We start from the raw sequence: 27182 nt of genomic DNA, 5'->3' as shown, positions 1-27182 counted from the left end.
TAAAGTGGGAGAGAAAACTAAAAAAACATCAATCTAAATTTAAAGGATCCTCATACCTAAAAAAGGAACAGATTCCAAAGTAAACAATGAAAATGCCCTAGCGTAGTGTGTTGCACTTGGCACTATTATACATAATTAAGGGTACTGCGCCATAGCACATATTTTTGCACTTCCCTGCAGAGTTTTGTTTTGTGTTGGAGAGTCCAGCAGGGTGGACCAAAAAGGGGAAGCTGCACTCAAGAAACCTGACAGTATAAGCGCTGAGTGAACTGTTTGTATTGAAGGTAAAACAGGGATTACAGGCTTGGGCATGGACATCTGTCCTAAATGTAAATATGTACAGTACCTGAAAAGATTCTCTGTTTTTGCGTTGCTGTCGTCGCTCTCTGAGCCTGGTTCTCTCCTTCTCCTCTGCCTCGTCTTTCTCCAGTGCACGGACGTGTTCCTCAAAGCATATAAGTGCATCTTCTTTATCCATATCTGGGAATAAAATGGCTTACAAATAATAAAGGACTAAGAAACCAATACATTGTCTGCCCAGCTTATCAAAGCTCTATGACTTACTGTGTTTAAGTGATAACAGCATGACCCTTATTAATATTCTATTTCAGCTGGAAGTATTATCCCAAGCACCCACAGTACCAGGATGATTTTGAAATAAAAATAAAATATATGACTGTTTATTAAGTTTAATGTAAGTGTAATGTAATAAAAGGCACAGTGTTTGCTCCTGTTCTAGCAACACATAGCAGCCAATCAGCAATTAGCATTTACAGGCTACCCATTTAAAGGAGAAGGAAAGCTACGGAGGCATTTTATTGGCAATAGATAAGCTGCAATAGTGCAAGCTAGAATGCTATATTTATTCTGTAGAATGTTTTACCATACCTGAGTTAAAAGCTCTAGAAGCTCTCTGTGTGTTTAGGATAGCAGCTGCAGTATTAGCTTGGTGTGACATCACTTCCTGCCTGAGTCTCTCCCTGCTCACTTATAGCTCTGGGCTCAGATTACAGCAGAGAAGGGAGGGGAGCAAACTGAGCATGCTCACGCAAGGAGGTTTAAGCTGAAGGCAGGAAGTCTGATACATAAGCCCATGTGTACACAATAGAAGGAAAGAATGCTGTGTTTTGTTTGACAGAGGACTCAAAGCAGCATTATTTTGAGAGTTTACTGGTATATTTAGGTGGACCTTTCTGATAAAGCTTACTTATTTTTAACCTTTCCTTCTCCTTTAAAAGCAAACATTTGATTGACTGCTATAAATGACCAGACATCACCAAAGTGGTCCACAAGCTTAGGTCTTTATTTATTGAAATATAGCAATGGACTCACTCTGCAGCTCTTCATCCTCAGCAAACATTGGATTGTCCATGAGGTACTGCTGGGCCTCTGACCACGTGGTCTGAAAGCTAACATTGGTCATATTGTCTAGAATATTCTTGAGAGCTTGAACATTGCGTTTCCTTAGCTGCTTTGCTTGTTCCTAAACAAAGAACACAAATGCAGGTAACATCTTCTCCATGCACAGGCTACAAGAACACACAAGATGTCTACGCATGATAGACAGGACCTTAAGTGACTCATTAAGAGGCCACATAGGCATGTAAGTAGCATACAAACACCTGCTATGGTGCTCAATGGTAATGATTACCTTCCATTTTACAAGAGGTCATTCAGCTATGCAAGTAAAACACATTCAGCTATTGTGGTGCTCATAGTAACAGTTACCTTTTCTTTCTTTGCCAAGAAGAAGAGCACATCATCATAGATCTCCTTACGATCTCTCTCAGGGACAACTGACCAAACTTCCTGCTCTCCAAACATTTGCTCAGCTTTCCTATGAAACAGAGGGTATGCTTATATGGTTCTACAGAAAAATGATCAGAAAAAGTATATGCGTGTGAAAGTGGTAAATAAATGCTCCAAATAGCACCATCAATGTTTCCATCTGGCGGGTTTATATGCAATATAGCACATGTTTAAGGGTAAGGGTTATATTTAAATAATCTATGATTGTATATACACTTTACTGTACATTTATATAATGTTAAGCAGTGCTGTACACCTGAAACAAACCATTAATACAACATACAAGGAAATCAATTCAATAAATAGAGTGTGAATAAATATATATATAGATACAATTATCGTGACATCGGAGCAACTGGGTAACTTACAGGCACAAATATGAGGTTGATAAGTGATGCCATTCACAATGCCTACAGCTGGCACTTCTTTCCCAAATATACCCACATTGAACATGACAATATCTAGCGGAGGCCAACAATGGTAATTGCAGGCCTTCAGAACTGCCCAATAGAAATCTGGTCTAATCTTAGCAGGAATGTTGCCCTTTTGCTATTCCCCTCAAATGGTAAAAAAATATCTCACTATTCTAGGGCTTCTGTCTTCATTTTGTGGTGCTCAGAGATTTATAATTGTACAGCACAAGAGCAACAGGCCTGGAAGATTATATGCAAGACAATAACAATTTGCTACTTGGGGAATGACTCTGGGTATCTATCAGGCGCCAATAACTTACAATCAAGTCTAGCAGTGTTGTAGCCTCTAAAATGCTGGCTTATTCAGCACATTAAATAAATCCAAATATTCAGTAAGTCAGACCCTGCAACAATCATTCTAAGTGAGTCTGCATCCAAAATGAACTGTATGTTTGTTCAGTATCTTCCACCCCTCGTGGCACTTACCTGTAGCGTGTGGTTGAAGTCATCTTCTCATGCTGCTCCAAGAAGCGCTGCAGTTTTTCTTTAGCTTCTTTCGCGCGAAGCCTGGTTTCCTCCTTTTCCTCTTTCTCTCGCTGGGCTTTATAAGCATTGAACGCCTGCTTCTTTTCACTCAGTTTTGGAAGAGCACTAGGTAAAAAAGGATGGGATGTGCAGTAGGGATGCACCGAATCCACTATTTTGGATTCGGCCGAACCTCCGAATCCTTCGCAAAAGATTTGGCCGAATACCGAACCAAATCTGAATTTGCATATGCAAATTAGGGGTGGGAAGGGGAAAATATTTTTTACTTCCTTGTTTTGTGACAAAAAGTCATGAGATTTACATCCCCACCCCTAATTTGCATATGCAAATTAGGACTTGGATTCGGTTCGGCCGAATCCGAATCCTGCTGAAAAAGGCTGAATCCTGGCCGAATCCCAAACCGAATCCTGGATTCGGTGCATACCTAATGTGCAGCAAGTGCTTTGGGTAACATCACTGTCCCCTGGAAAACATGCAGAACATCCCACCACTATATTCTCACCATCACCACCAGGCACCTAGTTATCAATAACTGAATAGGAAGTTGACTGATTGGAAAGGAGAGAACATCTCCCAAGAGTCAGAGTCACTCTGTAATCTGACAAATATAGGTGTATACCCCCCAAATACTGTTCTCATTTGGTATATAGAATAAAGTTAACAAGGCAGTGAACCTTGGTGTAGAAAGTTGTACCGGGTAGCATCCAGGGAGTTAATGCTAACTACTGAGCAAAGTATCCTTGTGATGTGCCTTACTGAAGCCATGCTCTAACCTCTTGATTTTGAGAGGACTTAATTAAAACCAAGGTACCTGGTAATGGGGAGGATATAGTGGTGGGAGGGTCTGTAATTTTGTCTTGCAATCATAGGAGGGGGCTTTTACTTTACGGTTCCTGCGTCTCCCAGAAAGTGAGGTTGTTTTAACACAATGATACTTTTTTGTATACTTCATCCTACTTTTTACACATGGGAATTTGCTCCTTGCTGCTGCTCATAGTTTTGAGAGATAATTACAATGCCAAAACCATTCTCACTTGAAATTAGAAGAAGTATTACATAAGGATTTCTCATGTTATATAATAAATTAGAGAAAATCAAGTTTAATCACAAACATGGACATACAACAGTACCACATAGGAAAAAAATCAATCCAATGACATCTGTAGCTCCTACCTGTATCGTGGATCATTTATAATCATTTTCATTGCTTGCTCCCATGTTGCATTGGAAGGAACACCCTGCACAGGAAATTGATTTGTAAAGTCATTATAACAATCTAATAATTACTATTACTAGGTGCAACAATTTGCAACTCAGACAGAGGATCCTTTTACATTTCAGGTCCTCACCCCCCCCCACACTAAATGTTGTACAGTGACATCTGATAGAACAGCCGCTGATCAGTGAGGCTTTGTGGGAACTCATTTACTGACAGAGAAATGGCAAAACAAACATCTTTACTATCATTTTTGGTAAGAGCAAAAATTACCATTTAGGTTCAGATTTATGAGCTGAATATCTGACTGACACGAGAGCATATAAAAATGTTATATGAGCACCTCAATGTGCTGTGAGTACAATATTGCTCCCATAATGTGTGTGAATACATGAGAGTGCACAACCTATAGAGAACATGTTTATTTATGAATGTAAGTGCAAAGCATAAAAATGTGGAAATAACTGTGCAAATAAATGCAATTCAAAAAGGTACTTGCACCTATACAGAGTCTTTGCATTTTGCGCATAAGCAATTTTTTATGGAAGCTCGAGCGTGCTTCATTATGCAAGTGCTTGTGTCACACAAAGTGCACACACAAGTGCAAGGGTGCAGTGGGACTAGCCTTAAAAAAGACTAAGTCCCCATCTCAGAGTTATCCAGTCAAAGGCTTAAGATAAAAAAAAAAAAAAAAAAAAAAAAAAGAGTTCTTCGGAACCAACTTCGCCAGAAGGCTCCCTTTATCCTAGACCCCCCGGCACAAAAGGCACCGACGGGGGCAAGGGTCTTCAAGATACCCTTCGCCGCAAATAGGGTTGCTACCTTTTTTGGAAAAAAATACCGGCCTTCCTATATATTTATCTTTATTCCCTATTTATAACATTGGGATCAGCCATCATTTTTAACGGCCAGGTGGCAACCCTAGCCGCAAAGCTAAGGGGATCTCTTTTTCCATTTCCCTGCAGTCAAGGCTTTCAGGAATGACCTCCGAAGAGGTCCAAAGTCGTTGAGCCCACTCGGGGGTCGGATTCAGGAGGAAAAGGAGCCAAATGGCCACACATCTCCCCCCTAGACTAGAGCAGACCCATAGTTATTGCACCAACTCAAAATAAGTGCTAAAGTGAAAAAAAGTGCATAAAAACAATAAATAAGAAGTAAAATTCATAAAAAGCTTATCGGCCAGATTATAAAATTTGCTTAGCCTCCGCCAAAAGGCTGGGGGCATAAGAGCAAGAAGCATGTAATAAAGTGCAAGAGGGCACAAGGTGCCCAGAACACCAGTGGTATTCTGGCACCCTAGGTTTGCAAGGCCAGGTTTACGAGCTCAAGATCAAATTATGTGCCAGCCTCTCTGACCCTCATGTGGATACATCCCTTAGCTAGAATGCACCCCACCCACTGATAAGAAAAGACACAACATTTGATCTTAGCCAAAAGGACAAGAAGTGATAACCAATGCACTAGTCCAGACTGCTTTGATGAAACTGTACAAAAGGTGCAATGTTCAAGGCATACAGAAGCAAAAGTGTTTGGAAGTTATATCTCACTTTAGGAGGGTTACTTCGAGGATTCCCTTTGCATGCCGGGCCTGACTTGCACCTAATGAGTCTTTATGGACACAGCACAAATTGGTCCTCCTGAAATTATACCATTTGCACTGAACAAGAAAACACAACACTGCAACTTCCACTTGATTTACCAACACAGATGCTAAAAAGTGTCCACATTTATAAAAACAAACTGGGTGCAATCTGCTTTGGAAAATGCTGAGTTGTGGGTAAAAATAGGGCTCTTTACTACAAAATTGCATGTGCTTTTATAAATGAGCCCTATTAGTACATTTTCTCATACTATATTACATCCCGTGAAGCTTCAGAATGAATGCTGAAATATACAATATAGTGCAGGGAGATTCCATTTTATTTATAACAAACCAAAGGGGACAGAATTGGACTTGAAAGCAAACCTTATCCTTCAGGAGTTCCTTGAAGAACTGCTTTGCTTCCTCCTTTGTATTCCAGCTATAAGACCTCTTCTCTGGTTCTACCTTAACCCCATCCTCAATTCTGAGTGGATCACTGCAAAAAGGCAAAGAAAAGATGCCAGAAAGAATTCATTATTACCTAAATTATATAAATGTGTGTAACACAGACTCACATGCATATACTAGAGAAGAGAGAAAGAAAGAAAGAAAGAGAGGGAGGGAGACATTGAGAGATTATAGCTATTATATATCACTTAACAGCTTTCGTTGCAGGGAGTCAGTCTCTCCTAATTTATAACAGGAAGCCATAAGCACAAACCCAACCCAATATCCAGAATCACAAAAGAGCTTGTCTAATTCGCGAACTCATCTCACCTACCTGACCTATTACTGACATTAGATTGTAAACTTTAATGGGATAGGGACAAATGTTAATGAACAATATTTAGTCATACCCTCGGTAACATGTCAGGGGTATAGCAATAAAAGATAATAATACATACAGGAAAACTATACGTGTAACCTACTTTCTTGTATCATCCTGTGAGCCATTTATTTACATAAAGGGGTAGTTCATTCTTTACATTAACTTGTAATATAATATAGTGATTTTATGAGACAATTTGTAAATTTATTTCTGGTCGTTTTTTGGACTATGTCGGTGCTCTCTCTACAACGGCCTTTCCTGTCAGTGCAGACACTGTAGGGTAAGTATCCACCTCCGGAGGCAGGACAGAAGAAAAAAACTGAATTTCGACTCCTCCCTCTTCATATAAGCTCTTGCTCTCTACATGTGTCACTGCTTTACACTGTAAAGTCATCTGTTCCTGAGAAGTTTGCCAGTCACTGTCAATCATTGTGATAAACTGGCTTTTAGAAAGTGGCAAATAAGGTGCTGTTCTCTTTCAGTGGGCCACAGTGGTCAAAATGGTTTAGCCTTAATATTGCAGTCAAACCAATGTTTTGAGTACAATGTGGCAGGATAATACCTGTTCAAGTTATTTTTCTGGTACGGCACAGCTTCTTCCTGTGGAGTTTCTACTTCTGATGCCTCTACTGGCTCTGGTATACTGGGTTGTGATACAATGGGTTCCTCAGTGGGTGTCATCTCTGTATCAGATGAAACTGCAGTTGAGGGGCTGGAGATAGCAGATTGGGTCTCCTGTTCAGCACTAGAAGAGTAGGCATATTTATTGTCACTTTGCAATTCAAGCTTTTACCAAAGGTCATACATACTTTGTGCTCTGCCTTCTTACTTCTCTCCATTATTTTATTAATCATACAAAATTAAAATGATCGTGGCATAATGTACAGTAAGCTCTGCCCTTCTGTCACAAATAAAATGTTGCAAATTCAGTGACTATGATCAGGTTTTGTACACTGACAAGCTTTTCATGGTTTACAGAAATGCAATACTTTGCTAAGATGTGTGCTCGTCAACCCTCACACACACACAGGTTTGGACACCAGAACACATATATCATTGTGGCATGCACAGAAAATATTGTATGTATACATGATTCACTACTACACAGACGCACCCTTTGCAAACACCCTACAATGAACTAAAGGGTGCATCACTCAAAATCTAATGGGTGAAACCACAAAATAAAGCAAAGGAAATTAATTCCCATGTTAGAAACAACACAGGCCCTAAAACCATTAGAGCTCACGAACCATTGGCAGGTACCTGGGGTGCAGAGCACAACTTGCACAGGCCCTGTATTTAATTAGATTGTGATGTAATGTGAAATATTACATGTATGAGGATCTATATCTCCTGCATCAGTCAGAATATGTATGTAGTTTTAAAACAGAACTAAAGCTATAATCACTCTGAGTGCATAATATTTCAGCACCCCCCTGTGTTTATGCCTCTAATTTTCCTTTAATGTGTTGGCGTATACAGCCTTCTCCTATTTGAGCTTTAGAAATGCTTCTTATCAATAATAATATCAATAATAGATATGTAAGAAGATATAGGAAGCATTTCTCTTTCTGTGTTTTCCATGTACATTACGCATACAGAGGTAGATACTGGTTCCCACTTTGTTATGCAATATTGATTTGCTACCCCTGTGCCGTATTTATATCTCACCACATCTTCCTAAACCTCGGTTTATATGCCCAAGACTCACCCAGTTTCCTCCTTTTGCTTTATTAGTGCTGCAAAAAAAAAAATACGTTTTAGTTTCAGTTTAGGCTGGATATGACTAACTTTGCCTAACTTGTTATCGCTGTGTAATATTCAGTATTGCCCTCAACATAATATTTTGTATTCTACATTTTTTTTTAAACTTCTGAAGTTATTACAACCTCAACTTACAGTCTCTGACTTGCTATAAACATTCCCTTATACTAAGTTAAACTGTTTCTAAGGCCTTTTAAAAATGGTTTCCTCTTCCTTCAGCTGTGTCCCCTTACCCTCTAATTCATCCAGGTCTTTGGGCTTGGTCCAGCGAGACTCCTTGGTCTGAGAGTTATAATAATAGGATTTGCCTGTGTCAGATTTATATTCTTTCCAGGGACACTGTGAGAGGAGAAACTGTACAGAGAGCAGAACATGATGATGATGAGAACACGATGCTCTTTGCAATAGATAGTTTGGGGTTCAGTTGTTTTGTATAGTAATGAGCAGTTAAGCTGAAACTTTCAAATTAATTTAAATAGTCCTCTAGTGGATTTTGTCTGCCACTTAGTTTCTAGGCAAAGCAGAAATGTATATCTCAGAAATCTCATGCATAATAAAATCTGCAGTCTTATCACAACAACTACATTAAATTGTTCCTGCAATCCTAAATTATAATATTGTCATTTAGCTCAAGGGATATTTGCATCACATGTTGTGTCGTGTTTGATGGTAAATATGGTAAAAATGCAAATAAAGGAATGGGTGCGGCTCACCAAAAGTCTTTGTTGGTTTAATTCCACGGGTTATCCTGTGTTCGATATCCCAAATCAATGTGTCAATAATGCAGTTAGTTGACCATTTTTGCGGTACATCAAACACTACTATAGGTATGTCCATTGTTTTGCGGTACAAATTAGTGACCAAGCTGTCATTCTCTAGTTTAATTTGTACATCTAAGAAATTAATGACACAATTAGAAGACTCACTTGTAAATTTGATCGTTCTATGAGCTTCATTTGCCATCTTTACCATATTTTCAAACACTTCTAATGGTCCATCCCAAAGGATCAGTATGTCATCCACATACCTATAGTAGTGAAAATTGTTCTTTCAAGAATAATTTCTTTTCTAAGTCATAGACAAATAAATTAGCAAGGGATGGAGCTACCGCCGATCCCATCGACGTCCCTTGTTTTTGCCAATAGAAATCAATAGAGATCAAGCAGTTACGTGGATTTTAAATGTATTTTTATGGAATTTATTGGGATATTAATATGTATTCACTATATGAATTGGAATTTTAATGGATTAATCACGCGTAATATTATTATGTATTATATATGGATTGAGGTCATGATAATTGATGCAATGGTTATTTGATGCACTTGTATTTGAGATAAATGTATTTATTCACGCTGCACTTTAGCATAATGCACCTTAATTGAATGTGATATGTAATAGTTAACTAAATGGTTAATGGTTTACCCATGATGCACTGGATGAGTCACATGAGGTTTTAAATGTTTGCTTTTTAAAATGTTCCTTTACACTTGACAAAGGGCTTTCGCCCAAAACATGTTGTGTAACTCTGCTTCCCAATAAAGAGTATTGCAGTCAACTTGCTGCCTTGGGTTTGTTCCACAACTAACTGCATTATTGACACATGGTAAAAATGCACTAATGTTAACATTCTTTCAAAGTAAGAAAAATGCATCAAGTTTCCATGAATGTTGTAAGCCTTGATGTAAAATAAAGGTTCACTGCTCTGGTGTGCAAGTTTTGCTTTTTAAGATGGAGAAATCTCCCTAAGGTGTAGGTTCAGGGCTTTTGCACCCAGACCATGTTCTGTTACTGGTTAGTGACTGCCTCAACTCCCTTTATTACAACATAAATGGCTCCTGGTCCCACCCCTAGTAAAAGACTTGGGGCAGTTGATTTATGATTTAAGGGGATTTAAAGGGGATGTTCACCTTTCAATCACTTTTTCAGATTGTTCTCCAGAAATAAAGACTTTTTTCAATTACTTTCCGTTTTTCCAAAATCTTAGTTTAAGGCTCCTGTCTCTGGTGTTTAAATAGCAGCTTAGTAATTCAGACTGTAAATTGTTACACTTGTGTAACATTTAGTTAATACATTTCTCAGCAGCATCTCTGTAGTATTAGCAACTATTTGGCAACATTTAATTGATACAGTTCTCAGCAGTATCTCTGGAGTGTTAACAACTATTGTATAACTTATAACAGCTGCATTTACTGAAACTCAGTGATTCTACTCAGTAGGGCCAAAGATAAGAAATGTATCAAATAAATGTATCAATTTAGAACAGTTTAGGGTAAGGCCACACTGGGCGTTTAGGGGAGATTTGGTCACCTGGGGACTAATCGCCTTGTCTTTATGGAGACCAATCGCCCCAAATGCCCAGTGTGGCCCTTCCTTTTCATTTTAGCCGGCGCAGAGTGAGGGAAGTTGTTTGGGGAGATTGATCGTCGCAAAGACGAGGCTATTAGTCGCCAGGCGACCAAATCTCCCCAAAACGCCCAGTGTGGCCTGACCCTAAGAAGGTGAAAAATCACACATAGAAAACAGAAACACTGAACTGAAAAAAAGTGTTGGAAGGTGAACAACCCCTTTGAGTGCCTTTAAGGGGAATATTTAAGTTCATCATCCAATTATTAAAGATAATAATTGCTATATTTCACAAATGTGTAACTAACTGATTTGCGCCACACCTGTTTCATATGATAAACTTCCCAGCTTTAATATATCAAAACCACCACCCCTAGGGAAAGAAGTGGTTTTTAGTTGCCTTCATATTTCTTCCTTTGCCTCTTATGCAGTTGAACTGTTTCCATTCTCACCTCCGCTTTGGATTTCAGCTCATCTGGCTTCTCCCATGTAGACTGTTTGGTATCGGAGTTGTAGTAGTAGGTGCGCCCATCAGGTGCCTTGTGTTCAGTCCATAATGATTTCTACCACAACAATAGGAATTAGTGGAAAGCAGATCGCAATTCAGATCTTCCAAAGTATCATCAATCAAGGACATGATCTCCCCTCAAAAACCCCACAATTCATTTACTTTTTCCTTCTGCACTGTGATTTGAATAAGCAAACTGTGCCTGCTGCAGCTATGCCTATTTCACTACTACCAGCCACTAATATATTGATATAAAGTCAAGCTTTGGTCCCTTGGCCATGCCATTGCTAGCTTCCTATAAGGCAAGAGTTAATAAACTTGGCTCCCCCCTTGCTACAAGCTGTGGCACAAGGTGAAACAATACTGCTGTGAGGGTATTATGGCACCAATGAAAGGCTATACAGGAGGAGATATGGACCAGTCAGTTAACACCCTATAAAAGCCTCAACACGGCATTATATTTTATCTGCTGCAGACAACTCACTTATGTTTTATACTGATAGCAGGCAAAGTTGGTTATACCAGGCAAAACCTGTTAGTTACGTTAGGTTCATCGCTGATACATTCACCCTGAACAGTAATTCCAGCAACTACACCAAGTAGCATGAATGAGAGGTTGTTACAGCAAAACAAGGTTGTAGAAGCACTACAACATCATATTTCATGTATCAGAAACTAAGGAAAAAGTAATTCAATTAGCAAACCATATTTATTAAACATCCAGGGTGTCCTCATTTTATAGTCAGCTGGATAAGGCTTACAATATAACATTGACACACCCCATGAAACAAATCCTACTACAAGACTGGAGAACCCAGCTATACATAGTACACAAGCAATAAAAACCTTTTTTGGAATGTCCAGAGCTAATGAACTTTCCTCCGCAGTTACCTTCGCCACCTAGGCATAAAGCAAAATAAGAGAGGCAAAAACATGAGAAAAAAAACAGGAAGGTTTTTTGTTGATTTCAATGTAACTGAATATACATTAGTATTAATGGGTTAATTAATGGTTGGCCAGTGTCCACCAACGGGCCTTAAGGATCTACATATTACTACTACTGTCTATACCAGTCATTATTGCATCAACAAAATCTGATATTTAGACTTATAAGACAGCCTGGAGGAACTTTGGTACCCAAGTACTTTTCTTTGCACAAAGGTTTAGATTGTAAGCTCTATGGGGCAGGGGCCTCCTTGCTACTGTCTTACCACATGGCACATAAGTTCTTATATAGGTTTTGTGTACTTCGTATATATTTAATGTATTATATTACTTGTGCTCCCAGTGTGTACTTTTAATATATTTTAATTTTATACAGTGTAAAGCACTACAGTGCTTTACCAATTAAGTTATACATACATCCATATATACATAAACACAAAACCTGGCAATAAGAGTAACCTCTATTGCTACTTCCATACAAGTTCTGATAAAAGTGTTTAGTTTAACATACGCCTATGGTTGGCAGACTACCCAAAATATTATGTTTGTGCTATGGATGCTTTACATGCTTCTATAAACAGAATTAAAGGAGAACTATCTTGAAAATGAAAATTTTATATTATCTTCATAATACAGAAATAATAAGAATAAATATTATCAGTTACAAATTCTGTACAGTTTTCTGAAATAATCAAGTTTCCTCTCTCAGCATCTCTTTCTTCTGTGTTCATGCAGGAGTTGGGTGTCAGATATTCATTGACAGTTAGATCCAATATATCTTATAGGGGGGCTCTGTTCCCCAGATGTATTATCACTCAAATAACTGATTCCATTACAAACAAAATAACTGACCCTGCTTGTAGGGAAATAAGATTTCTGGTGATTTTAAAAGTGTGAGCTCCAATACATCTTCTAGACAAAACAAGTCCCCCCCCCCAAAGGCTGTATTCAAAATGTCTAAAGACAGAATGAAAATAAACAAGTGCTGAGAGAAGAAGAGTGAAGCGTGACTTGATTATTTCAGAAATGGGCCAGAATTTCTAATTGTTATATTTAGAAAATTCAGTATGATGAAGCGTATATTACATTTTCATTTTTGCGATAGTTCCCCTTTAAACATGGGCATGTAATGAAGTTAAAAAATCCTCCGCAATGCAATTAAAATGTAGCACAGTAAAAAGTTATGTTATTGCTAGTAGGCCCAAGATTCCAAAATGTATTTCTCCTGCCAACACTGAAATGTAAAAAAGGTCAGGAGTGTCACTATAATTATATGTTATTTTAAACACAGCCATCATCCTATTTCACCAAGATCTGAATATGTGTACCCAGGATGATTAACAGAATTATAGAAAGAAGCAGCAGGTAGAACAGAAAGCAGGTGCTGCCAGAATACAGATCAGTGACTAACAAGTAAGGTAAACCAAGCTTTGAGAATAAATTGTGGTATTACTGAACATAAGTCCCATTTTCCCATAACAAAATACAGTGACTTTTATAGATATACACATTGGAACATTTCAGGAGACGTTCTAGTTACTCACCGTGGGAGCTGACTGAGCCAAGGGTGCTGAAAAACAAATGCAACAACAAGAAAATATATGCTTACGTTTATAATGGAAAGGCTTTCTAGGAAAGACGGAGCAAAGCTGGAAGTGGTAATTAACAGAAAGAGAGTAGAGATACTGCTAGGAAATTAGCTTTTCTACATTCATCAAGAAGCGGAGACATGCAGAGTGGGTCTGGGTACCACGTAAATGGAAATTATTTAAAAAAAAAAGTTTGAAGTGGAACTATCATGATAACAAACATTTAATATAAGCTTCATCTACTGGAAATAAGAAACTTTCCAAACACAATCAATTAAAGATGCTATTCCATTTCTGAATTAATGATATTCACTATCCCCCTTTCAGCAATCTCTCAACAGACAGGCTTGTGTCAGTTTTTGATGGACAGTTTTTGATGAATTCTTAATAGACTTGTTCTTCCATTGCCAATATGATGTTTTTGAGCTGTGTTTCCGACACAAAGCTGCATACAGATAGACTGGTTGCTGGAGGAGGTTAGTGAAGCATAACTTCAGGAAGGGAACAGTTCATGTAATTGCTCATATACAGAAAGCTTATATTAAATGTTTTCATTATAGTCCCCCATGAACAGAAGGGGGGAATACACAGCTATAAATTATATACCAACCCCATCTTATAAATATATTAAAACCATTGGTGCCATAACTATACTCACAGTTCACAGACTCTGTTCCTGGAGCAGGCACCTGCCAAGAGAAAAAACACAGTATTATCCATGCAAACTGGATCTTTGCATTTAGTTAAATGACATCTGGGTTTATCAGGGGCCAGTAAATAAAGACTTTGCACCTAATGGGCACTGTAAACAAAGAAGTCACAGCATCACCGCAAATATCACACAGAATTACACCCATGAATAGTGAGCACAATCCATTTACCAGCCAAAACCAATTCATCATGGGGATTTACATAAAGACGAGCCAGCCAGAAGGGGGTCAGGAAAATATTGCAGTATTTTAAGTGGCATTTAGAATGACTAATGTGTCAAATACTATACAAAAAAAATCGACCTCTATAAGAACAATTGTCATGGCTGTAGAGGATTTTTCATATACTAATGTTCAAAGAAGGTGCAGAGATTTCGGTTCAGGGTACACAGGCAAATTAGTCGCCGGGGCGACTTTGGAAAATGAATCGCGCTGAGGCAGGGGAGGCAGTTCGGGGAGATTAGTCGCCCCGAAGAAGAAGAGATTTGTCGCTGGCGACTAATCTTCCTGAATCTACCTGTGTGCCCTGACTCTTAGGGTGAAGACAAACAGAGCTACTAGTAAACCCTTTTTATGGACTGGCCACACGGGCAGATTCGGGGAGATTAGTCGCCAGGCGACTTCGGAAAACAAAGCGCTCCGTTTGCGTGCCCCCAGTCGATTTACATTTTAGCCGGTGGAAGGCAGGGGAAGGCAGATCGGGGAGATTAGTCACCACGAAGAAGAGGAGATTTGTCGCCTGGCGACTATTCTCCCCGAATCTGTCCGAGTTGCTAGGATAAGGTTAAAGACATACAGAGCTACTAGTAGCAGCTACCTGTCACGGCTACAAAATAGACAATAGTGATAATTTGCTTTGTTAAGACACTACGTGTGTTTTACCTGAGACAATTCCCAGAATCGCCTATGGCAGGGTATTTTTTTGGCATTTTGGAGCTACAACAAGTAGCTGCTACTAGTAGCTCTGGAGCTAGCTACTTGTTGTGGCTACAAAATACTCTGCCATACCCAATACTGAAAATTGCCAATGCTAAAACACACGTTGTGTCTTAGCATAAGCCAATTATTACTATTGTCTATTTTGTAGCCGTGACACGTAGCTGCTACCAGTAGCTCTGTGTGTCTTTAACCTTATCCTTAAGGGTTCAAGCACACGGGCAAGTCGCCTCGTGAGGCAACTTCAGAAGTCGAAGCGCCGCGAGTGCATTGGTGCTGGCGTTTTGTCATTATAGCAGGCGGCAGGCAGGGGGAAGGCAGTTCGGTCACCCTGCAGAAGAGGCAATTAGTCGCCAGACGACTAAATCTCCCAGAATCTGCCCGTGTGCTTAAACCCTAAAAAGGGTTTACAGAGAGAAACTGGCAGTTCCAGGATGACTCAGATGAAAAGCTCTTCTCGCACTCCCTGACCTACATGTTGATTGCCCGGTGCACGGTGACAAAGGGGTCGGCACCCTCCAACACCAAATGGGTAAGAAACCACTGGCACTCAAAGGGCAGGTGCAAGCAGGGACAATCCCTTGCGTTTATTAGAAGAATTTCTTCTAATAAACGCAAGGGATTGTCCCTGCTTGCACCTGCCCTTTGAGTGCCAGTGATTTCTTACCCAGTTCCAGGATGACACCAGGGGACAGTGGAAGAAAGTGCAATAAGTGCAAAGCAGCTATACAAGGTTATGTCAAAGATACTCACAGTAGTAGAACTAGATGTTACTGCTGGCAGCATCATTGTTGGCATTAGGGGAGGCACCATACTTGGAAGCTTTGGGAGACATTTGGGAGACAGGGTAAAAGTATTTTAGTCAATGAAACAATGAATTAGTAAGTAGCCAATGCAGGGAGAATTTCAGGTAAAGAGTGACATTTGTCTCTTTTTCTTTTAATAGGGAACAGAGAGTATTGTTTATAGCAGCGGTCCCCAACTCATGAGCCCCATTCAAATGTAAAAATAAGTTGGAGAGCAACACAAGCATGCAAAAAGTCCCTGGGGTGCCAAATATGGGCTGTGATTGGCTATTGGTATCCCCTATGAAGACTTGACACCTACATAGGCTCTGTTTGGCAATACATAAGGTTTTAATGTAACCAAAACTTGCCTTAAAGCCAGTAATTAAAAAAATAAGCTCCAGCTTTGAGGCCACTGGGAGCAACATCCAAAGGGTTGGAGAGCAACATGTTGCTCATGAGCAACTGGTTGGGGATCACTGGTTTATAGTATAATCATGTGACTTTTCATCAGACAAACAAGGAAATCCATTTTTTTGCCACACGGTGCACATGCAGTTCTCTTTACGCCTCATTTCCTTAATTTACATATGCAAATTAGGGGATTGGATTCAGTTCAGTACTCGGCCGAATCTTTCACAAAGGATTCGGGATTCGGCCGAATACTTAAATAGTGGATTCAGTACATCCCTAGTGGAAACATCAGGCATTACCAGGCATTACCCATTTAGCAGAGGATTTAGAAAAGGCAACAAAGGATTTAGCCAGTTTCAACCAAACGTAATGTAATTCCTGCCTGAGATTACAATACATCACATAAATGGAAGGTCACTTTATGGTCACGCTATATGACAGAAACATTCGATTTTCAATAAAAACTGTTTTGTTTTGCTGCTCTGCAGATGTACTGCTACGGTCTTGTTAGGCATTAAACATGAAGTTTGTTCCGCATTTACCGGACTATATGTTCTGGGACATTAAGCATGAGGTTCGCTCTGCTCTGCATAGTATAAAAGCTGGAGATATTTGAACACACATGATTGCACCAATCATGATTGGCTTTTTTTCAGCCAGCTGCAGGTTGAAATGTGAAAACAAAAATGTGATTGGTTGCCATGGGTTACTGCATGAGGCAAATGTGTTTATAAATGAGCCCCAGAGTTTGCTCTGCATATATACCCCTGGTCTAACTACAACATTTGCTCTGCATTTATATTGGCTATATGTTCAGGAATGTTAAACATGATATTTGCTTCACATTTATTGTGGCTATGTGTTCAGGGGCATTAGAATCATGACAGACCGATCTGTACTGTCCGAATAACAGAGCAAGTTCACAAGTTCCGGCCTCATACCTGTCCAATTGGAGGAGGTCCTGCCAGAGGGGGAATCATGGGTGGCAGCATGGCGTGTGGCATTGGTGGAATAGCTGGAGGCCTCTGCCCAATTGGTGGCAAACCAATTGGTGGGAAGGGTGGTGGAAGCCCTGGAGGTGGCATCTGCAAAAAAAACGAGAACAAAGTCATATTAGATAAGTTATATGCCTAACCGTTAATAAGAATGCACCTACTATTAAATTTCCTGTAAACAGACCACAAAAATATGAGGGAATTTTATAATTAAAACCCCTCATTATATTGCCACCCTCTGCAAAGGGTCCTACCTTTCCTCATAGTAGAAATAACAATTAGAAATAAATACAGGCAATACTGTATCCATGAGGGAAACACATGTTTTTGCACTCCACTATGGAGCACATAGACTGACATAAATTCAGAGAAGTGCAGAGCAGGGTGCAGGTGCTGTGCCCATAGCTGAACTCTAAATAAGAACGGAGCTGATGTTGGTGCGAATATTCATACCCTTGTGTTTCCACATCAATATCTGCTCTGTGTGTCAGTATTGGTACAGAAAGGAACAAATGGGAATGCCTCGGTTGTAATCCTCCTGCAGAGAAAATACTGATGCACAGCCCTGTGTGGCGTTATACTAAAGCAGATACCTCTTGGAAAGTGTCTAATCTTACCTTTACCTACATCATATTGGTTTACCTTTAAAGTAAACCTCCCCAAAATAACCTTGAACAATTATCACTGGGCTCATTTGTTGATTGTTTTGGTTCCGTCTCCTTTTTGCTACTTTAGAAATCTCTGATGTGCAGTGTCTCTCGTTCTCTGGCATGTGGACCTCATGCAGGTACCTGTCAATATCTAAACCACTTTGCCTGCAAACAAAATGCCAGTATATTGCCTTCATCCCAAAGTTCTATCAATACACGCAAAGTGGAGTAGGCACATGACGTAAATATGATGCTGTGACATTATTAAAAGATCATTAAAGAGAATTTGCAGTTCTTTGTTACCTTTGCTCCCTGTTCTGCACAAGATCAAGTTTCTGACTGTAAAAGTTTTAAAAAGTTTTAACTCGCATTTAGAGGGCCTTTTAAATTCTGAGTGTGATATTCTGGGACAACTTGCAACTGCCTACAAGCAGGCAGTAGTTTGAATGATGGACTAGAAGAATAGAAATAAATATAAGATACAATAATAAATCTGTAGCCTCTTGAAACAAATTAAGTTTTAGCTGCTGGGGTCAGTGACCCCCAATAAAGCTGAAAAGCAGCAGAAAAGGAAGGCAAATAATTAAACAGCTATATAATATAGATCAAATTAAAAAGTAAGTTGCTAAAAATAGGAGACCCTATAAGATTCTAAAAGGTTATAACCGTTAAAATTGTATCAAAAATTGGACTGACTTAATGATAAGTCAAGGTTAAATATACCATTTTGAGCACATGCAGAAAAACTCCTTTCCAGAGGGTGAAAATAGCTTTGTGCCAATTATCATAGCCTGTAGTAAAACCTAATGTTACTAAACATATTAGATCCATCAGATCAGGGTGCTATGCTATTTCAGCAAGGTCATATTTAGCCTTATTTACTTCTAACCTGAATTCTTCTCTTAGTAAATAATAACATGCATTGATTATTCATGACCACAAAGACAAGCACACACAAGAGAACACAGGCACTTACAAAAGGTGGAGGCATCAGGGGCGGAGCCGTGGGAAAAGGAGCAGGCTGTCCGGGTGGAGCTGTTCCTGAGTCTGGTGCTGACTAAATTAGAAAAAAGGAATCATAGTTAGCCACAGACTAGTTACCATATGAGTTGGATTTATATCTATACACCTGTGATGTTAGAAAGAGGCATTGAGTGGTATTTGGGTGCAGATGGCAGAGTTTTAGTTGAAGTACCAGCATAACATTCACTAAGTGGCGCACATTAATCTTACTACCTGTGGTATTCATTATAAGAGGCGTTTGCTTACTAGTCCACAGTGTCCAAATTTTCAGGCACAAAATAATCGCAAATTATTGGGCTTCTCTGTACATTTTATGAGCAAACTAAGAAATTGCTCCTCCTGCATCTATGCCTATGAAAAACCCATTCATTTTCAGTTGGTTAAACCCCCTTACAAGTCCTAGCTTGCTTCTTGTCAGGGAATTAATATACACACGAATCACACAACAGGAGGGCAATGGGGAGAGGTAAGAAAAGTTTTACCCAACCATCCTCAGATATAGTAGCATTTTAGGCCAGACAGAGCCAGTGAAACCTCCAGCTATTTATATTTACCGACAGAGAGGGCTTTAAATAAAAAACATATAATCACTCACACTGTAAAAACTTGATACAAGAAAATATATTTTACAAATTAAAGAGAAAACAACCTGTATGTGCAAACAGGATAGCCCTTCTTGAATTACCTACACCACTAAACTCAAATAATGCAACTAAAAATAGTTCAGGGTATGACTATCATATAAGCGTTTGCCAAAATGTAATGGGTGGGAGTTCGGACAGCAAGCCTTATTTAACTTAGAATATTATATCACACTTGGAGTATGTCAGGCACATGATGTACAATTCTGCCAGATAAAGACAGGGGCCTCAGAGGTATAATCTTCCCCTCGCACTTTATATAAGCATTTGCATACCTCATGGAGGACCCCACAGTATTGCCACCAGTAATGGTGTTCTTTTTATATTAACACACAATTCTCCAGCGCCACCGTCCCCATGATCTATAATTGATCAATGGTTATTTCACACATGGTTATTTCATACAGTGCCACAGCATACCGCTATCCAGAATGTGTCATGCTCCATAGCTGCACGAGTTTCCTGAAAGGAACAGTAACAACAAAAAATTAAAGCGTTTTAAAGGAATGACAATATAATGTAGTGTTGCCGTGCACTGGTAAAACGGGTGTGTTTGCTTCAGAAAGACTACTATTGTTTATATAAACAAGCTGCTGTGTAGCCATAGGGGCAGCAATTCAATTACAGGATACACAGTAGATAACAGATCTATTCTGAAGAATCCCTTTATATACTATGGTACTTAACTATTATCCTGTGCCTTTTTTCCTTTTTCAGCTTTGAATGGCTGCCCCCATGGCTACACAGCAGCTTGTTTATATCAACTATAATAATGTTTCTGAAGCAAACACACCAGTTGTAACAGTGCTGTGCAACAGAGCATTATATTTTCATTAGGGATGCACCGAATCAACTATATGGAATTCGGCCGAAACCCCGAATCCTATGTGAAAGACTCAGCGAATACGGAAACTAATCCAAATCCTAATTTGCATATACAAACTAGGGGCAGAAAAGGAATAAGTGGAAAAAAATTCTTCTTTTGCGATGGTAAGTCACATGATTTCCCTACTCACCCCTAATTTACATATCCAAATTAGGATTCGGATTGGCCAGGCAAAAGGATTCAACTGAATCCTGCTGAAAAAGGCCGAATACCAAACTGATTCCTGGATTCGGTGCATCCCTTATTTTCATTACTTTAAAACACTTTAAGGCACTCTTCCAAATAAATTACAATCCCTGCTATGCACCATTGTTCTGTTATTATATGAAAAGTGCAACTTCTCCTTTGTGTACAAAAGATAATACATAATTAGCAGGTTCATCACAGCACATTTGAATCTCCTAAACCAAATGGGATTAGCCTATTTATAATGTATTTTCTTTTCTCGCTGCGCAGCTGCTTGCCTTAGACACACCAATATAATCCATCAAATTCAACAACAATTTAAATTTCACCCAATTTCAAAATGGCTCACAGGCCTTACCACTTGTCTAAGTTCTGTTAATCATCAGTTCCTGTAAGAGGCGAATGTACACATTTATATTTATGATTGAACATAAACTTTCCCCTTAAACTGAAGGTATGGGCTCTCTTATCCAGAAACCGAAAATCCAGAAAGCTCCAAAGGAAAGAAAGGCCCTACCACAGAATCCATTTTAAATGAATAATTCAAATATAATTATTTAAAACTAAGCTGCATGAATCCATATGGGTGGCAAAACTATTCTATTTAATTCACTTAATGTTGAAGTAGGTTTAAATTGATTTAGGACTCTTACACGCGGGCCTGTTTCTTTTTATCCATTTAGAAGGGTCCCAAGCATTTTGGATAACAGGCCCCATACCTGTATATTTTACTATATTGACTGCACATTTGTGCATAAGGCTTCATTAGCAAGTACTTTTCATATCTTTGAAGCAAATATTGGAGCGTTTACATGCAATACTCTCCCATATATATATATATATATATCTATATATATCTATATATATATATATATATATATATATATATATATATATACAATTATAGAGGAATGTTCAGTTAACAGCCCTCATACTCTCCTGAGTCCTGTATATATTGAGAGGAAATAAAGTTTCCTTTAACCGGTCCCTAGATATAGATGGCTTGTCTGTGTGCAGAAACAATATATAAATAAGAAAACACAACTTGCATTAATGGCAGGATAAAGAAGTAGATGATCTTATGACAGGAAATTATGTACCGACATTTATATCCACTCTTGGCACATCTAATTTAAAGATCCTGTTTACTATATTTTTTAATTAATAAGATGGTTAGAATAGGTTCATATATTATAGATTCTAACCCTTTCAATTGGTCTTCATTAATTATTTGACACGGCTTTAAATTATCAGCCTTCGTATATACCGCAGGTAAAAATGCTGTCTGATTGTCGGGGGCACTAATATGGGCAAGTAAAAAAGCACATTGACTGTGCAGTGGCACAGTCAAGTTTATTGTTAATCTTATTTTTGTTGCTAATTTTTCTCTCCAGATGTTCTGCTGCTCATTTTGGTTTCACAAAGTCTCCTTGGTTGTTAGTGTAATTAACACATAGCAACCAGAAAAAATGGCAAGCCTAAGAGCTGCAGAACAAAAAATATAAATAATATATATAATATATATATATAATACAAAGAAATAAAAACTGTAGACCAGTCACAAATTGTCCTTGTGTATAAATATTCAAACCTCTATAAGCAGAGGTGCACGAACAAGGGTTGTTGTATAAATGGATGAAGGATCAACACACTCTTTAAACTGTGAAAGTTTGCTCTTTTATTGAGATAGCATCTTATCCGACGTTTCGGTCCCACTTGGGGACCTTATTCAAGGATGATCATGCTTGGAAATGGTCCCCAAGTGGGACCGGAACGTCGGATAAGATGCTATCTCAATAGAAGAGCAGACATTCACCGTTTAAAGAGTGTGCTGATCCTTCCACATATATATATATATATATATATATATATATATATATATATATATATATATATACATATACATACATATACAGCAACGGCTCCAGGTGAGCCGAAACGCGTTGATACACCATGCACAAATAAAGACTAGCTGATATACTCTTTATGGCGGCTGCTGTGAGTGCTTTCATGGACTGTATATATATATATATATATATATATATATATATATATATATATATATATATATATATATATATATATAAATCTCCACATAGAGCCACACTCCAATATTCAGTGAATCACGTCACATTCATTGCATAAATTAGTGTGTCCAACGTTTCGGGCCCACCTTGGAGCCTTTATCAAGGATAGATACTTGATAATGGCTCTAAGATGGGCCGAAACGTTGGACACACAAATGTATGCAATAAATATGACGTGATTCACTGTATAATGGGGTGCAGGTCTATGTGGAGAGTTATGTGTCAAATCTGATCTAGCACCCACAATAACATAAAGAATCCGGATCAGAGTGCGGCTGCCAAGTGATTTTATATATAAATATATATATATATATATATATATATATATATATATATATATCCAGGTATGGGACCTGTTATCCAGAATGCTTGGGACCTGGGGTTTTCCGGATAATGGATCTTTCTGTAATTTGGGTCTTCATACCTTAAGTTTAAATGAAATTCATTTAAACATTAAATAAACCCAATAGGCTGGTTTTGCTTCCAATAAGGATTAATTATATCTTAGTTGGGATCAAGTACAAGCTACTGTTTTATTATTACAGAGAAAAAGGAAATCATTTTTAAAAATTTGGATTATTTGGACAAAATGGAGTCTATGGGAGACAGCTATTCCGTAATTCTGAGCTTTCTGGATATCGGGTTTCCAGATAAGGGATCCTATACCTGTATATATATTAACTGCTAGTTCAATGGATATGCTTTATTTTCTCAATTGCCCCCTTGCTCTCTAGAGCTTACCTGCACACAATGCATTTTGTCCTTAAGACCCCAATATACATTTATATGCCCTCAATATAGATATGTATCCCTACAGTACCTGCTACGTAACATATGGAAATCCATTTGTATTTACAGAAATCTCGCAATCCCTGTGCACTTTTTCTGCTTTTAATGCATCATAACACACCGTGCTCCTTATATGCAATAGAGAAAATGTATATATTATTATATCCCATGAACCTGATTATATACTCCACCCCAAAGGCACATTCGCTTCCCTCCAGTGTCTCTTATATGTCCCCAAGCAATATCTGCACTTACTGTAAGGTGTAAGCAATAGCACAGCTCCCTGACCTCACACTGCCCCACACTATCATAACCTTTATATTACACACACACACACACACACACACAGCACAGTTCAGGCTCCTATATAATAACAGAGGCAACCATTGCTGTGACAGTTATATTGGTATGAGTAGCTATTCCTGCCCAACGCATGGAACCTCAGCCACCCAGCTCTACATTCTCATGCATAATAGCCCCATTGCCTGTCTCCCATCTGCCCTGTGACACACACACGCCCCCTGTGAACCTTCTGCAGATCCCACTGAGCTCTCCCCTGATCTATTAATAGCAAGCTCCCCAGACAAGCATTAAAGGAATCAATAGCCAGCGCCCCCGCACCCCACTGCCGTGCCCATTATCCTAAACCCACCTCCCCCCAATAACCCAGAGAGAAATAAACAAAGCTCCACTACCAACCATCTCTGCGCCAGCCGAGAACCCATCACTGGCACCGCCCCTGCAACAAGCTGCGCACTCATTGGCCACAAAGCCAGCAAGAGGCGGGGCGCGGCGGAAGGTTAACTCTTTCAGTACTAAATACGCCTGTCTGCCCCGTAAGCCGGGGCGCAATGTCAGGATAGATCCAGCAGGCAGTGAAAGCAACGCAACAGCGCAAGGATACGTAAGATGATAACGTAACTTGTCTTGTCCTGTAGTAGCGGATACTTGTATGTCGTCTCACATCACAATAAAGGGCAGACATTCTCCAACAAGCTGCTCCACACACCAGGACAGTCAGTCATTTGCAATGGCGTTAAAGGGTTTGTTTACCTTTACATTAACTGTTAGTATGATATAGAGATTGATATTCTGAGACAATTTGCAATTGGTTTTCATTTTTTTTTTATTATTTGTGGGTTTTGCGTTATTTAGCTTTTTACCCATCAGCTCTCCAGTTTCCAATTTCAATGATCTGGTTGCTAGGGTCTAAATTCCCCTAGCAACCACACATCGATTTGAATAAGAGACTGGAATATGAATAGGAGAGGGACTGATTAGAAAGATGAGTAATAAAAAGTAGCAACAACAATACATGTGTAGCCTTACAGAGCATCGGTTTTTAGATGGGATCAGTGACCTCCATTTGAAAGCTGGAAAGAGTCAGAAGAAGAAGATCAATTAAAAAAGATGCTTAGAATTGGCCGTTCTAGAATATACTAAAATGTAACTAATAGGTATATTTTTTTTTTTTGCTTACAGTGTTCTTTGCCCCCGGCTCCAATGCTGTTTGGCCTATGTGTTCTTGTGGTGACTGGTCCTATTTGAATGAAAACTATACCCCCAAACAATGTAAGTCTCTATAAAAATATATTGCATAAAACAGCTCAAATGTAAAACCCTGCTTCATCTAAATAAACCATTTTCATAATAATATACTTTTTAGTAGTGTGTGACATTGGGTAATCATAAATGTCCATTTTAAAAAATAAGGGACGCCCCCTGGGATCGTATGATTCACTGTACTCACAAACATACCAACAAACCATATATGTTAGGTCCCATGAGCCAATTAACAGACAGTTCTCTCTTTTGCTTCCACACTTCTTACTGTTACAGTTAGGGGCAGATTTACAAAATTCGAGTGAAGAATTAGAATGTAAAAAACTTCGAATTTCGAAGTATTTTTTGGGTACTTCGACCATCGAATTGGTTAAATTCATTCGAATTCGAACGATTCGAACGTTTCGAAGTAAAAATCGTTCGACTATTCGACCATTCGATAATCGAAGTACTGTCTCTTTAAAAAATACTTCGACCACCTACTTCGGTAGATAAAACCTACCGAAGTCAATGTTAGCCTATGGGGAAGGTCCCCATAGGCTTGCCTGTGATTTTTTGATCGAAGGATTTTCCTTCGATCGTTGGATTCAAATCCTTCGAATCGTTCGATTCGAAGGATTTAATCGATCGATCGCAGGATTTGCGCAAAATCGTTCGACTTCGATATTCAAAGTCGAACGATTTTAGTTCCCAGTCGAATATCGAGGGTTAATTAACCCTCGATATTCGACTATTGATGAATCGGCCCCCAAGAGTTGTAGTATTTCTGGTCAGGTGATCTCTAAAGGCAGCACAGAGATCATCACAAAATGGTGGTTCAAGGCAAGAGATATAAAAGGACAATATTTATTTAAATATATATTCCAGTTTGGTAATATCCTTTAATATGCAACCTAACATGATATAAACTATTTGTTGCATAAATATTTATTTTGGGGGGTAAAGTTTTCCTTTAAATGTCAGTCTGGACATGAGGCCTCTACCTGGGTGTCATTCAAGAAGCGTTAACGGGGTAGTTTTTCTTTTTTCTTCTTTAAGTTATCTTTAATATATTACAGAACAGCCTATTCTTCACAATTTTTCAATTGGGTATACATTTTTTTTCATAGTTTTTTTAATTATTTGCCTTTCTTTTCAGCTTTTAAATGAGTCACTGGGTCAGGTAGCAAAAAAACTATTTTTCTGCGTGGCTATGATCTTATTGTTATTGCTACATTTTTATTATATAGCTTTCCATTCAGTCCATTTACTATTTTGCACTCTCATGCTTGCCACTGGATGCTATTGTAATTGCACACCAGAGTAACCAGATAGCTGCTAAGCATAAAGCTAAAGCGTTAAAAAAAATAGCAAAAGACCAATTGCAAATTGTCTCAACATTTCACTGTCTGCATCATACTGAAAGTTAAGGAAGTGCCGATTGCCCCATAGGTGACATGTGACATGTGGTGCAATGGGCATTTTTCATTGGACAGGGGGAATTCCTAAGGGGCCGATTCATCAAGAGTCGAATATCGAGGGTTAATTAACCCTCGATATTCGACTGGGAACTAAAATCGTTCGACTTCGAATATCGAAGTCGAACGATTTTGCGCAAATCCTGCGATCGATCGATCGAAGGATTTTAATCCAACGATCGAAGGAAAATCCTTCGATCAAAAAATCACAGGCAAGCCTATGGGGACCTTCCCCATAGGCTAACATTGACTTCGGTAGGTTTTATCTACCGAAGTAGGTGGTCGAAGTATTTTTTAAAGAGACAGTACTTCGACTATCGAATGGTCGAATAGTCGAACGATTTTTACTTCGAATCGTTCGAATTCGATTGAATTCGATCGAATTTAACCAATTCGATGGTCGAAGTACCCAAAAAATATTTCGAAATTCGAAGTTTTTTACATTCGAATTCTTCACTCGAATTTTGTAAATCTGCCCCTAAGTGAATGGTACCTAACCCAAGAAGCACCAAG

The 27182-nt window shown here is 38.8% G+C and overlaps 1 protein-coding gene across 4 annotated transcripts in view; it reads right to left on the bottom strand.

Annotated features, from left to right (window-relative positions):
* prpf40b.L (pre-mRNA processing factor 40 homolog B L homeolog) overlaps positions 1 to 24428 on the bottom strand; it is a 35837-nt gene extending 11409 nt beyond the window's left edge. For 2 of the 4 annotated variants that reach the window (XM_018247349.2, XM_018247350.2), the window contains exons 1-18: positions 24349 to 24414; positions 20122 to 20163; positions 19014 to 19094; positions 17334 to 17477; positions 15947 to 16015; positions 14206 to 14236; positions 13503 to 13528; positions 11860 to 11913; positions 10958 to 11068; positions 8393 to 8513; positions 8107 to 8134; positions 6958 to 7140; positions 5951 to 6062; positions 3942 to 4006; positions 2709 to 2873; positions 1729 to 1837; positions 1333 to 1483; positions 347 to 480 (exon numbers count right to left, since the gene is read on the bottom strand). In XM_018247349.2, the coding sequence (XP_018102838.1) occupies positions 347 to 480; positions 1333 to 1483; positions 1729 to 1837; positions 2709 to 2873; positions 3942 to 4006; positions 5951 to 6062; positions 6958 to 7140; positions 8107 to 8134; positions 8393 to 8513; positions 10958 to 11068; positions 11860 to 11913; positions 13503 to 13528; positions 14206 to 14236; positions 15947 to 16015; positions 17334 to 17477; positions 19014 to 19094; positions 20122 to 20163; positions 24349 to 24351 (1629 nt within the window). In that variant the 5' untranslated portion in view covers positions 24352 to 24414. Of the gene's footprint in view, positions 1 to 346; positions 481 to 1332; positions 1484 to 1728; positions 1838 to 2708; positions 2874 to 3941; positions 4007 to 5950; positions 6063 to 6957; positions 7141 to 8106; positions 8135 to 8392; positions 8514 to 10957; positions 11069 to 11859; positions 11914 to 13502; positions 13529 to 14205; positions 14237 to 15946; positions 16016 to 17333; positions 17478 to 19013; positions 19095 to 19976; positions 20000 to 20121; positions 20164 to 24348 lie in introns of those variants that run through there. The other 2 variants (XM_018247351.2, XM_041582481.1) reach the window with 2 other exon arrangements.
* Positions 24429 to 27182: the final 2754 nt, after the last annotated feature.

This window comes from Xenopus laevis, chromosome 2L (assembly GCF_017654675.1).
Source record: "Xenopus laevis strain J_2021 chromosome 2L, Xenopus_laevis_v10.1, whole genome shotgun sequence".
Taxonomy (NCBI): domain Eukaryota; kingdom Metazoa; phylum Chordata; class Amphibia; order Anura; family Pipidae; genus Xenopus; species Xenopus laevis.
This window is presented reverse-complemented; position numbering and strand designations above follow the sequence as displayed.